Below are 15,469 nucleotides of genomic sequence, written 5' to 3' on the forward strand. Positions count from 1 at the left end.
CCGTTAGCGAGGATGCATCCACCCTCCGTCGCATGGAATCCCTGATGCGCTGATGCAGCCCTGGAGAATGGCGTATTGTATCACAGCCGTCCACAATACGAGCACGAAGAGTCTCTACATTTGGTACCGGGCTTGCGTAGACAAGAGCTTTCAAATGCCCCCATAAAAGAAAGTCAAGAGCGTTGAGGTCAGGAGAGCGTAGGGGCCATGGAATTGGTCCGCCTCTACCAACCCATCGCTCACCGAATCTGTTGTTGAGAAGCGTACGAACACTTCGACTGAAATGTGCAGGAGCTCTATCGTGCATGAACCACATGTTGTGTCATACTTGTAAAGGCACATGTTCTAGCAACACAGGTAGAGTATCCCGTATGAAATCATGATAACGTGCTGAATTGAGCGTAGGTGGAAGAACATGGGGCCCAATCAAGACATCATCAATAATGTCTGCCCAAACGTTCACAGAAAATCTGTGTTGATGACGTGATTGCACAATTGCGTGCGGATTCTCGTCAGCCCACAAATGTTGATTGTGAAAATTTACAATTTGATCACGTTGGAATGAAGCCTCATCCGTAAAGAGAACATTTGCACTGAAATGAGGATTGACACATTGTTGGATGAACCATTCGCAGAAGTGTACCCGTGGAGGCCAATCAGCTGCTGATAGTGCCTGCACACGCTGTACATGGTACGGAAACACCTGGTTCTCCCGTAGCACTCTCCATACAGTGAAGTGGTCAACGTTACCTTGTACAGCAGCAACTTCTCTGACGCTGACATTAGGGTTATCGTCAACTGCACGAAGAATTGCCTCGTCCATTGCAGGTGTCCTCGTCGCTCTAGGTCTTCCCCAGTCGCGAGTCATAGGCTGGAATGTTCCGTGCTCCCTAAGACGCCGATCAATTGCTTCGAACGTCTTCCTGTCGGGACACCTTCGTTCTGGAAATCTGTCTTCATACAAACGTACCGCGACACGGCTATTGCCCCGTGCTAATCCATACATCAAATGGGCATCTGCCAACTCCGCATTTGAAAACATTGCACTGACTGCAAAACCACGTTCATCATGAACACTAACCTGTTGATGCTACGTACTAATGTGCTTGATGCTATCTAGTACTATAGAGCAATGAGTCGCATGTCAACACAAGCACCGAAGTCAACATTACCTTCCTACAATTGGGCCAACTGGCGGTGAATCGAGGAAGTTCAGTACATACTGACGAAATAAAATGAGCTCTAACATGGAAATTAAGCGTTTCCGGACACATATCCACATAAAATCTTTTCTTTATTTGTGTGTGAGGAATGTTTCCTGAAAGTTTGGCCGTACCTTTTTGTAACACTCTGTATAGGCCAGAGATGTCGCACGCTACAAGAACGCTGCGATGAATGTCAGCGTCATACAAGCCTACGCCAACCGGAAAAGTCTGCAATTGCAGAACACTGTCTGAAAACAGGACATCGCATGATTTATGAAAAGACGAAAGTTTTATTCCCGGTATCATCTTTCTGGGATTGCGTCATTAAGGAAGCAATGCATATCCGTACAGCTGATAATCTCATCAACAAGGATAAGGGATTTCAACTGAGCACAGCCAGGAGCCCTGCATTGGGTGCTGTTAAATCAAAACGAGAACATCAAGATTGTTTCAATAAAATACCCGTCATGACATGAGTGACGTCTGGCCGCACTGTTAATAAACGTAACGTACAGCGCACACGCGGAACGCCCGCACTAAGATTTTCGGCAGGGGGTATTCTGAGTATGGCGCCATCTATCAGCAAATCATTGCACATGGAATTTGCAAATCCGTGAAGACTATTTACAACATATCCGGGAATGCTTGAAGAGTCACAACTATTACATTAGGTTAAAGGAAGGTTCCTTGGTTTCAAGTACGTAATTATCACCAGTTGCAGCAGCCGTCACTTATGCATGGTTTCACTGTCTTATATTTTTCTAATAGCCCTTAAGGGCATAAATTGACAGTCCTTTGCACTGTTCCGCAGTGGGAGTTATTGATACGACTTTGGCGAGACAGTATGTGGAACTGTGTAACGGACCGTCAATTTGTTCATTTAATGACTAATATGAAAATGTATAATGCTGATGTGTAAGTGACAGATGCCGCAACTGATAATACGAGTAATTACGTACTTGAGTGTCAACGAACTGTCCCTTAACCTTTCCTGTATTGACGATGATTCGTAGATCGAACTAGTCGATAAATAGATACACATTGCAGCAGCTTTTGTTGGTTCAATGATACATTTTGCTAACTAATAGAAATTATTGTAGCTACTTGAAAAAGGAAACGTAACCCAGAGAGTATCGTCTCAGTTTATTTTCTTGAAAAAGCAGCAACAATTACGTTTTATGTTTTGCATATGTTGCTTGATCACTTGCGATAAAGTACACCACTAGTAGCCGAGTCTAGAATTCAGTTTTTTTTTCCTGTTCCAGGAAGGCGAATTTGACTGGGATGACGAGATGCAGGGGTACATCCTGTCGTCGTATTACTATGGGTACGCAGCGACCAACATACTTGGTGGCTACGCAGCGGCACGGTTCAGCGCTCGCTGGGTGTACGGAATGGGACTCCTCACCGCAGGGGTGTTTACGGCTCTCGGACCTCTTTGCGCCTACGCTGGAGCCATTTTGTTCATGTTTTCACGCATTATCGTCGGGTTAGCATCGGTAAGTATACGTAGATCATTTTTATGTAACACGCAGCGTTTGTTATCTTAACTATTAGCTATCCATCACTTCGATGTAGACGGGACGTTAAACTCTCTTCTCTGGCTGCTAATTACAAGTACACTACCGAATACCATATTCAGTACTTTACAGATAGCTATCAATATATTGGCTGGAAGATTTGTTGATGCTCTGTTAAGAAGGTCGAGGAGAGAAATGCCATGCCTTAAAATACTCTCGTTTCGATGTTTCATAATTCAGCCTTCATTCCTCTTCTTATCACACAACCAAAAAAGCAATACCGTAACGATTGCATAGCTTTTAACAAAATGCTCTGTTATAACTGCTATCAGCTGCTGTTTTGTCATACGTTGAATATGTGTGTTTTTTTCTGTATACTGTCGCTTTCGTGATCACGTTATCTTCAGCCAGAGCCAAATCTGGCGCTAAGCGATAATGAGAGTGCAGCCAGAAACTGATACAATTTTAACTTCGTAAGAAACAACGTGTTACAACGTAACAGAATATAATCGTTAAAACGACTTTCACATCTCGATGTATCATTCGAACCACCACACAACGGCCTTTCTGAAAATCACCGTATACATCTCATGTGTTTGCAAGTGTTGCTTACCGAATAACATCCTACCCTCCAATCAACTTGGAGAAACTTCTGGCCGCATTGGGAGATTCTGTATCTTCCAGATCGGTCCTATTATATTTACCGTATATATTTTAATGGGTTCGAAACGTGCCTGTTCCCTCTCCGACAGCAAAAAGAACTGCAGCGGCGGAGCAGGAGGAAGCTATGGCGAAACTGGTATGCGGCAAGGGCGTATGCATGGTGGTTGGAGGGAGGGGGGAGGCACAAAAACAGAAAAAAAAGAAAGAGGGACTGTTTAAGAATTAACCGGGAGCGGTGAATTACCTGTCCTGCTGCGGGTGAGGCGCACCTCTTCGCACAGCCCAAAGATTGTAAACGCACGTTCTTGTCACAGTGTCATTTCGTCCACGTGGCACCCTAAGGAAATTACTACCGAACAGGCTTTGTATGGGTTATGTATAGGGTGATCAAATCATTTTCCAAAAAGAAAAAGAAACGGGGCACAACCAGACGGGCGCTCCAATGGGCCTCCCACCCCAAATGTACAGAGGTTATTTTTTATTTTTTTATTTTTAATGTTAATGTTCTGTTAATACATTCTGTTAACACGACGTTAGCCTATGTATCGTAACTAAAAAGGATAAAAACAAATTTACTGTGATTTATTTCTGCAGTATTTGTTTAATTAATGATATTTATAACAAAAAATTATTATTATTTTCCAAAATATTGTAGCTATAATATTTTTAATTAAATAAAATTAATATACCATACTTGACTGCCCTTGAAGAAAAGCGTATTCTTCACTTTTTCCAGACTTCTTGATATGTCTTTTCTTAGAGACGTAGCGGTAAAATTCTACATAGCCGATTTTGTAGCTTTAAAAATCTGTAGGAGTGCTTCCAGAGACTTCATCTTCATTTTATTCGTTTCATTAGTCAACTGGATATTTATCAACGAAAATATTCTTTCTACATCGGCGTTATGGTCTTGTATTTTAGACAAATACCTTGCAATTATTGGCGTCTCAGAGTACTGCTGAAGATGGTCACAGAGCTTTTTAAAAATTCGCCCACCACTGAGTTTGTCTAGATTTTGCTCGACGAAATTTGCCAATATTCTGAATTGATTAAAAAGAATGAAGTCATCGATTTAAATTTTTACCTTGAAATAAGAAAATGTCTCTTCAACATGTTTCCATTTTGGCGCTCTCTTCAATAACATCCAATCAAACATCGACAGTAGTGGTGAATAAGAGGTGCTCCAGTTGCTCAAATATTCATTACAAGTAGCACAAAAATTGCCAACTTTTTCTTAAAGGTCTCCTCTTTTGATAACAGACTAAAAGAAATTCAATGGTGCTCTTTTCTCTTAGTAACAGTTTCAAGAATATTTTTCAGAACATCAGTTCTATTACACTTTTTGTGCTCCCCCTTAATTTTCTTTATTTCACGCTGCGAAGTGCTCAGCTGGGTGTGAATGAAACGTAAGTAGACTTCATTTTTTGTCTTGAGTCAGGAAAATATCTTTTAAGGTTTCAAACAGCCAGATGACTCTCTCTGCTGCTGGAAACAGTGTTAACCATCGTATTTTCGAATGGCACATTACATTAATATATTCATTCCCTACGTAATCGCAAAAATCTTTAAGCCACATTGCTCTAACTGCGTATATAGAAAAGTAAGAGAAATGCCTACACAATTATATAAATAGCAATCAAATGAAATCCGAACGTCCGCCACACTGGGACTATAGAGTGTATCCATTCAAAAGTAACCACCACTCGCGTTAAGACATTTATCCCACTGGGAAATCAGACGATCAACTCCTGTTTCGTAGAATTTGGTTGGCTGCTGACAGATACACAGCGGCACCAACTCTTGCACTTCCCCGTCCTACTGAGGCCGACATGCACGTATGTCTCTCTTCAGGTCAACAAAGAGCTGAAAATCACACGATGAAAGATCTGGGCTGCCCAGAGTATGTCACAGTGTTTCCCAAACAATTCGCTGAAGCGTAGCTTCCGTCCAGTTGGTAGTGTGGGGGCAGGCGTCATCGTACAACAGGACCATTCCGACACCCCGAGAACAAACGGCAAAACCAACAGTAGAAACGTCCCACTTCTTCTCCGCTAAAAACATTCAAAGCTGTTCACATAAATTTCTGTAAGATCATGATGACATACTTTTTCGGCTACAGGGACCCTCTGTTCGCCGAGGTCCTCGAGCATGGAAACGCAATCATCGTGCAGCGCTGTGAAGGCACTTTGCAGAATCTGCGACGTGTCGTAGAGTCTAAATGTGATTACTGTTCCTGCGGCTTTGTATCTCTCTTCAGGGACATCAAACATATTAGGACCAAAAATAAAAAATTGGTCCCTTTAGTGGCAAAAATCTTATAATCAGCCTATCACAATCTGGAAATACAGGAAAGGACAATTTTTAATGTTTCATTGGAAGTGGTTTCTAACCAGTTGCAGAGATTATTTTGCTGCTTTTGTAGGGAATTTGGCCTGGACATAATGATGCCTCTGTCTTTCAGGAGGACGAAAAGACTTGATATAATTCAGATTCCATCCGGGACAACCAATGTGGCTCTCAATACAGAATTTTTTTGAGTGTGTAAAATATTTTTAAAGAAACTGTCGGACAATGTAATTTCTAATAGCTCCATGTCATTTGAGGATTATCAGGAGAACAGTACTCTTAATTTTCAGTCGTTTGCGTATTATCAGCTTCCATTGGCACTTTTTAGGAATCGCTTTAACTATGCTCGGTATGCAGCACAATAAGCAGAGCAAAGGGTTGGACAGTTTCTTACTCCACAGGAATTACGTCTAAATAAAGTTAGTAGATACTGTGACTATCTGAAAGCATTAATCTTTCTTTCATCAGATATGACTGGTTTAAGTAAAATATTTGTTTTCCTCTTTCAAATGACACTTTGCTCTATTGCGACGACTGTGGTGAATAAATTAGAAATAGTTTCATTGTTACTGAACTATAGATGATTCAGAAGTTATTATAAGAACTGTGGTACAGGAATTGCTATAAAATGATGTGTAAGAAAAATTTTGTTTCAGTAATACAAGTCAAGTTTGATGGAAATTATCTGTAACATAACAACAAATACCGACTTGATTCATTTTCCTCTGCTTGTGACCTTGGTATGCATTGCGTATGCAACAATTATTTCTCAATAGGAACTACCTATTACTCGAAAAACATTAATGATACGTGGCTTTTTTGTGTAGTTTAGGTGCTACAAATTCGTTTGTGTCACTCCGGATATTAGCACTATGCGGCGCTACGTTCTCTTGCCACAGTCAATCGCGCTCTAGGCAGGAAAGGCTGTACAAACCGCTGCTGTAAGCGGTTCTTCGTACGACAAACACAAGTAACTTCAACCACTTTTTTAAAAAGATATTTGCAGTGTGTCTTAGCACCTAAAATTTAAACATTGTATTTCTTTTCATGCATTCTGCCGGAATAAAATTTCAGGGTTGGTTTCGACACGTCGGACTGGACCATACCCTTGTCGAACCTACTACAGGTTACGTACAATAACAACTCTCGACGAAAGTTGCAATATTTACCTATCAGGACTACGGTGCCAAGATTCTTTAAACATTTATAGACTGTATTTCCTGTAATCAACTATCGTACAATCAACATCTAGTAAACTAATTGATCTAAAGCACGCACTCACACACGTAACATAGCCAAAGGAAAGCAAATTAAACAAGCAAGGAATAAATAAGATGTTTTGACGATTTTATTGCGATGTAGTACTTAAACTGCTTATTAATAACTTGAATATTCAATGTTAATGTTCCACAATTATTTATTTAATAATTCGTTATGAACCAGCTTTTGGCTGCTTAGGCCCGCATCAGATAACTTAACACTAAACAGACAATCCACACAACTTCAGTGAAAGTTCATAGCTGTACAAAGATATGTGACATTTTATTACTATATCGATTCAAAACGCAAGCATAATGTAATACCTAAAGAGACTCTGAATTAATAAATCTTGTATTACAGTATATTTAGATACTAAAACTACATGAATATAGTTTTAGTATTTCAATATGCTGTAATATAAGATATACAAACATACAAATAAATCTTATGTTACGGGATATTTAACATTAAAACTGTATGAATATAGTTTTAATATTCGAATATACTGTAATATAAGATTTATTTGTTCAGAGACTCTTTAAGTATTGCATTAAACTTGCATTTTATATCGATATACTCACAAAATGTCACATAACTATGTACAACAATCTTTGTACAGCTATGAATTTTCACTGAAGTTGTGTGGAGTATCTGCTTGGTATTAAGTTATCTTCCGATGGCTTAAGAAGCCGAAAGCTGGTCCATAAGGAACTATTAAATAAATAATTGTGGAACATTAATACTGTGTATTCAAGTTATTAGTGTAACTATGTTCCTCCAAGACCTTACGGAATAGCCCATAAATATTAAACTGCATGTTTTTTTTTTCAAAATACACTCAGTGTTTACTCACATGTCACATCCAAAACGATACGAGAGGTGAAACATCTCCAAAGAAAACTGTACAACGCGACGGAGTCCATATCTCAAGATTTGTAAAAATTAGTATTATTTATTGAGTATATATATATATATATATATATATATATATATATATATATATATATATATATACCTAAATTAAAGCTATTTGAACATCCAAAATAGCGGTGGTGGGAGATCCGAAACTGGATGATGGTAGTGGTGAAAAAGTTTAAGAAAATGCAAGACCGTGGTGATGGCCGGAAGTTTAAAAATTTAGGATGGCAGAACTTGTCCAGTTGTGCTTTGTACTCCCTTCCTTTTGCCAATTTACCCTCCTGTTCCCCAGTCAACCTCAGCGAAATTTTAAAGTAAGGCAGTTAATCATTAGAATTGCATAAAAACAGCGCCAAGTTAGAAAATACGCAGAATTTCAGAACAAATTTATCTAAGTGTCGCCAGAAGTACCACCATGTTCAAAGGCATTTGCACACAATGGCGCTATGTTTAAACATATTTGCCTCTGAATTGCATGCATTCTCTCTCTCTCTCTCTCACACACACACACACACACACACACACACACACAAGCGCGCGCGCGTGCTAGCGCGCGTGCACGCGCACGCACACACAGTGTCATCACCATCTCTATGATTTATACGCCACAGTAAATTTCCTGTCCCTCTCTACTTCCATCCTTTACTAGTCATTAAACAACAAGTGACATTTGTGACTACGCAACATCGCGAATTATTGCCACATCTGCCCCGATAATCATCAGAGTAATATACTATTGATGAAAAGAAAGAAACGCCAAATAAAACACTACAAATATCAATTTTATCATAAAAAATTTTCATACAGTAAATGAAAGTGTACTTTTACTTGTTAACACACACAGCCTAAAAATACGAATTTAATCGTCAACTTGTACATTTTTTAAATATCATCTACTGTGAACAGTAGGTTATTACAATTTTAGAAATATCTGAGATGTCTCCATTAGACAAGCAAGCTCTGGTTGCTGTATCTGCCTTAATAAAATCTGAATGGCACTGAATTGCGTTTTGAATGCAAACTGTGACAAAATTGATAATATATCCGGCATGTAAAGACCAGCCGGTTCGTTACACTGGAACAGAAACAGCTCAATACAACAGATGCATTAATAATTATCATACACTTAAAAAGTAACAAGGTATTCAGAATACGTAAAGCACTCCCTCTTAACCAAATATGCTACCTTCACATTTACTTCTGAAAATCATTCAGATCACAACCAAAATGAAAGACTTTGTATAAGAGAACTAAACACGGTTGTGAATTAAACATGGCGCTGTAACAATCTCAGAGATATAATGTTAATATTTCTTGTAGTCCCACTCCATGGTACTTTGCGAATCTAAACTGAGATTTTCATACACACGGTTTTTCTGCTATGCTCATCTGAAAGGAAAATATCGCATATGACTATTTTCGAAATTGCCTGTGTCCATATTGTTCTCTCTTCCATAAGAAATTATGCACCTGGCGCCACTGTTGAGAGAGTGAAGTTCAACAACACAGATGCTTGAGAAGATTAGTGAAAGACATATTTTGCAGTCTCGCAGTTGAATCAGCACCACGTGGTGTTGCGACATACCACGCTCAATATTAGATGACACTGTCCCTTCTCCAATAGTCTTTCATTGCATATTGCACTTTCCCCATTGCCCACGTGCTTCAAGTTCTCTAAGATGCAAGCAGAGTAAGCCATGTAATCTCTTAAGACTTTCGCAGCGATTTGTTATCATCTCGTTGAGATCAGGTGTTCTGAACCTGGAGCAGCACGGAAGCACGCCACATGATCACAGACCGAATACAGAACAGCAGGAGATCTTTCATGCATTTCAACAAGCAATTAGTAACCAAAAAAAGAGTTTGCATTAGTAAGACTGTATAGTGTATATCGTACTTACATTTTGCATGCAGAAAGAAGAAAGTGATGACTGATGATAGTGACTACAATCATGGTGTCATCCGTGATGGTGGAGCAACGAAAATGAGCAACTGTAGTGATTCTCCCAGTCTTTCTAACACGCCACCGTGCTGAGGCAGGAAGTTCCGATGGGGAAAAAAGTGATCAGTAAGCATTAGTTAGCAAGTCCTATCTTGCTGACGAAGAATCTTATATTGGTTCAACACATTCACAAGGACTATGATCTTGGAAGAACGCAAGCTGCGATGAATAGATAATAAGTGAAACTCAGTCATGGATGTGTGTGTTATATCCCTGTTTTGTATAACAATAGAAAACAGATATTCATGCAAGATACTTCAATGCTTCTCTGTCTGCATGTCTTTGCTGTAGCTGACCACAACTAGGAGGTGATAAAAATTATTTAACTACGCTCTTTAAGTTACGTGAGATAATCTAAGCCCCCCATCTCACATGCAACAACACTCTCTAGCAGTCGACAGCTTCCTCTGCGATAAAATGATTGCCTAGCTGGGTGCTACCTTGCATTCTACAATGTGTTACGTGTACAAGCACTGCAATTACGTGAACTGTTTTGAAAGCACATATTTTTACCGGCGTCTATATCAATGATATACAGCTACATTGAACCTTTCAACAGCCATCGTTAATTTCAGACTACTAATTAACATGTCCTTCAATATATATTACGAGTATTTCATTATCATGTGAATTATTGCAAGGACTATTTTAGTTCTCTCTCCCCTCATGGTTACAGATAAGCATTCCACCATACATCGCCGTTGTTGCCACATAACAGCAAAAACTGCAACAAATCACCCTAACAAAAATTACCACGTTCTAAAATTAAGACAAGTTGTAGACATTCTTCGCCTTTATGACAGCTTGAAATCTGCTAGGAGCGGAAGCCAGATAGGGTAGTGATGTTGGACACTGGGGTCTGGAGCAAGGTCAATGTTCTTACTCATCCTGAAGATGTTCCGTCAGGTTTGGTTTAGGACTCTGGGCTGCCACTCCGTTTCAGAAATGTTATAGATTTGATGCTGCTTTTTTGGCCAGGAGCATTTTCATGCTGATACAATCATTTTCCACGAACTGTTTATCTTCTGTACACACTACACAGTGCTGTAAAATGTGATCATATCCTTCTGCATTTAGTGTTTTCAGCTGAGGGCAGTTGGTGCCCTGTCATCGGCAACTGTATTCGAGAAGATGCCCTTACTGAAGATTTTCTCACACACTAGAGAGAATAAGCAACTGAGATGATTGCACTGTGAAATTATAACTCTTGCGAACGAGGGGAAATCCTGCACTAAGATGAGGAAACAAGCGTACATTTAGACTTCCTTGCGTCTGCATATTCCTTCCTTGAAGTATGGAAGAGAGTCCCTTACTTGAAATGTGAAGGAGAAATAAGATGATAGCAGTTATAGAACACATGCATATAATTAACGTTTGCTTGATTATGCTTATCTTGAGGTCGCAGATGCTTTTGAAATTATGTTTCTTGGAAATGAGGATGAGAAAAGTTGATGCATATGTTGATGATAAGTCTGAACTTCTCCCTTTTCTGTCTGTCAGAAAACACGTGAAAATTGGTGGGAGCTTGGGCAGGCATTTCACACGAGGTAAAAAATTCCAGAAATGTGCCTGTCCATACTGTTTCCCTCCCCACCACTTGCTGATTCAGCAGGAATGTTCAGAACTGCTCAGAGGTATTCAGGACTATTCGGCAGGGGAATGGGTTATTAAAGCTGAGCTCCACTCGAGGAATGTATTTCAGGAAGATAGACATAAGTCTCAAAGAAGAATTAGCGTTTCGTTTAGCAGAGGTGTGCCACATATGACCAGAACAACTTGAGAAAGGCGATATTAACACATTGCCATTTCAGCAGTGTGTGTCGAGGTACGTCACATGCCAGATGCAATGTGAATTACAGGCCTCACTATGCAATCCCTGTTGTATTCCACAATCTGCACAGTTACAATCGGCATTTCTTCATTATGAACATTTGGAACAAAAGCTGACAGTTGACGACAAAGAAGTTAAATTAAATCTGGGTAGAATTTCTTTTTTGCCATTGTAAATGGTGAAATATTAATAAAACAACAGAAAGTCCAGGTTGCAATGTCAGCAATACTCTTTCTCATTGTTGACGCCATTTCCTGTACACCAACTTTTGAACACTATCTCTCCCAACGTCCTGCAGACTCAAACCCACTACCTCACTCCTCATACATCTTATTAACTTTGCTTCAACACACAACTACTTCTGCTTTGAATGGTAGGTATACAAAGAAACCTGTGGCACAGCAATGGGTACTCAAATGGCACCCTCCTATTCCAGCCCATTTATGGGCCATCTAGAGGAAAGCTTCCTAGCCTCCAAAGACCCCAAACCACTAGTTTGTTTCACGTTTGTTGATGATATCTTCATGATCTGGACTCAGGGCCAAGACATTCGATACTCATTCCTCTGCAACCTCAACACCTTCTCTCTCACTTGCTTCACCTGTTCCTCCTCAACCCATAGTTCCATCTTCCAGGACGTTGACATCCCACCCTCTGATGGCTCCATCCACACCTCTGACCACATCAAACCCGCCAAACACCAAAAACATCTACATTTCGACAGTGCCTTCCCTTCCTCAACAAAAAATCTCACCCATACAGCGTAGCCACTTGGGGACAGCGGATTTGCAGTGACCAGAAATCCCTTGTCCAGTATGTTGAAGGTCTCACAAAAACCTTCACGGACAGGCAATATTTTCCAGACCTATTCCACAAACAGATTTCCCATGTCATATCCCCACACACCCCAAATCTTCCCACCACCTGCAACAACCAGCTACAAACGAGATCCACCTTTGTCACCCCATCCAGGAACAACTGAACCACACTCTCTGTGAGGACTTTGGTTATCTATCACCACACTCTGACATGAGGGACATCCTACCCAAGATCCTTCCCACCCCTCCTAAAGTGGTGTTCTGTCTCCCACCCAAACTCCACAACATCCTAGTCCATCTCTATGCCACACCCAATCCCAACCCCTCGCCATAGATTTCTCGGGCATGGAAGATCAAAAAATGGTTCAAATGGCTCTGAGCACTATGGGACTCAACTGCTGTGGTCATAAGTCCCCTAGAACTTAGAACTACTTAAACCTAACTAACCTAAGGACAGCACACAACACCCAGCCATCACGAGGCAGAGAAAATCCCTGACCCCGCCGGGAATCGAACCCGGGAACCCGGGCGTGGGCATGGAAGATCCAGGTGCAAGATCTACGTAATCCACCGACACATCAATTTCTATTCCAGTCTTGTCATCAGCTTATCGTACCTTGTCAGTGGTCAGGCGACCTGTGAAAGCAGCTGTGTCATACCAGCTCTGCTTCAATCATTGCATAGCTTTTTATATTGGTATGCCTATCAAACAGCTGTCCACCAGGATGAATGGCCATCGCCAAATTGTACCAATAGCAAAGTGGACCACCTTGTTGCACAATATGCAGCTAAACATAAAATGCTTGATTTCAATGGTTGCTTCACGACCCAGGGCATCTGGGTCCTCACCTCCACAACCCGCTTTTCTGAACTGTGCAGATGAGAGTTATCCTTACAACACATCCTTCGTTCCCGAAATCGTCCCGGTCACAATCTACAGTATGCTACTGTCCCCACACCTCCCACCCAACAGTTTTCAGCCATACTGTCCTATCACATCTTCCCAATACTCGTCCTCTCATCTTCACTCTACGCCGCTCTCTACCAACGCCCATTCTAGATTGCTGCTTCAGTACGACGAGAGAATGATGAGTTCCTGAGGTGTACTTGGTTGTGGTAATGTGTGTGTTATCTTTTCTGAAGAAAGCTCAGTTTGTAACAGTCCTTTCATTGTGCCTGTCTGCAGCTCAACATGTCACCTTTACTATGAGAAATATAAATCGTTTACGAAAAGTAATGCAGTATTGTATCAAGACTGGCACTGCTACATAAATTTTCGATTTATCGATTCGCTAAATTTCTTGGCTTGCTCGCTCGAAAAGTGCGCACCACACATGAAATCAGACGTACTCAATACAATGAGGACACATTTTCCTGATGAGAGTTTTATCCAGCTAATCGGAAGGGAATTGTCTGTATGAATGTGTGAGCAATGAATCGTCTTTGCTGGAAGATCACTTACCTTCGATTGAAGAGTTGGAGACTTTATTAACAAGCGAGACTTTAACACAAGGCAAGGACCAAAGAACTTGAACGTATGGACTGTATTAAAACACTTGGATATTATTTCCATTTATATTTGAAAATTGACATGGTACTCCTTACTGGCATGTTCTGAAACTTTCACCGTCTATGCCTTAAGACATATGAATTGGATACTGTGCATTACATTATTGCACCTGGTTTGCTTGTGATCCTCTGCTGAAAAATACTAAAGCGGAATGGCAGCTTCTTACCGATGTCGAATAACTTCACAAAGTTTTGAAGAAGGCTGCTTGGTTCAGTGACCGTTTATAAATTAAAATTGAAACAAATGAGCCCTCGGCCACAATTTTTTAGTCTTATTAACCAGGCTTCAACATTTCTAAGAGTGCCTGCATCAGAATTTAGACATTTAAAGTGGTCTATAACATAATTACAAATTTGTGGGAAGAAAAAAATTTTTTATATAAAAATTGTAAGTACTGACTAACAATACAAGACAGACATTACTTACATGTCAAGTATAAAATAAATAACAGGCTAGAAGGGTTTGAGTCACAAAATATTTAAAAAGAATGCATGAAGACGAGCCTCTAAGGGCTGCTCATACCTGTGCAACCACAGGTTGCAACGGACCACTTTAAATGTCTAAATTCTGATGAAGGCACTCTTAAAAGTGTTGAAACCTGGTTAATAAGATTAAAAAATTATGACTGAGAGCGCATTTGTTTCAATTTTATCGAATAACTTAAGTTTGTTGAAAGAGACATTAGAGGTGGTATTGTTCATTGTTCTTGCAGAGTTGCAGTTACCTACAACATTTTCAAGGCCACATGACAAAATTGACGAATGTTACATCATGTATCTTGATGTGAATAGCCTTTACAGTGGACGATGTTGCAGTATCTTCAGGTGTCGAAATTAGTATGGCTTTCTCCAGAGTGGGTTGAAACTTTTGTGGTGGTGACAATTTTGACATAGGGTACATTTAAAAGTTTGTCTCGAATCTTCCGAGAGTGCTGATCATTTTCATTCAGATTTGGCATTATGTCCGACAAAAATGTCACCACCACATGATAGTAAGTATTCTAAGAAATTATTTTTGACCCTACATGATGAGAAAAACTTCGTTATTCAGTGCGGGAATATAAAGTAATGTTTACAACATAAACTAGCTTAAAAAAGATTCCTTAAATTTAATAATTTACCCAAACTACCTGGGTGAGGACACCAATTGAGATTAAGGTACAAAAAAGCGTGAATGCAAGTGATGATTTCAGAAAAAATTTTCTCAAACTGATGAATAATAGTGTGTTTGAGAAATCCATGTAAAACGTGCAAAAGATACAGGACGTAAGGGCATTTTCATGCTGGGAAGGCATATTTGGAGCAGCTGCATTAATTGATATACCAAATTTTCAAAG

At 40.0% G+C, this 15,469-nt stretch overlaps 1 protein-coding gene across 1 annotated transcript in view; it reads left to right on the forward strand.

Moving 5' to 3' along the window:
* The first annotated feature begins 2,480 nt into the window (after positions 1–2,480).
* Positions 2,481–15,469, forward strand: part of LOC124622616 (sialin-like) — a 94,280-nt gene continuing 81,291 nt past the window's right edge. Inside the window, exon 1 of the mRNA XM_047148381.1 lies at positions 2,481–2,704. Coding sequence (XP_047004337.1) covers positions 2,498–2,704 — 207 coding nt within the window. The 5' untranslated portion in view covers positions 2,481–2,497. The remainder of the gene's footprint in view (positions 2,705–15,469) is intronic.

The sequence above is a fragment of the Schistocerca americana genome, chromosome 7, assembly GCF_021461395.2.
Source record: "Schistocerca americana isolate TAMUIC-IGC-003095 chromosome 7, iqSchAmer2.1, whole genome shotgun sequence".
NCBI classification, from domain to species: Eukaryota; Metazoa; Arthropoda; class Insecta; order Orthoptera; family Acrididae; genus Schistocerca; species Schistocerca americana.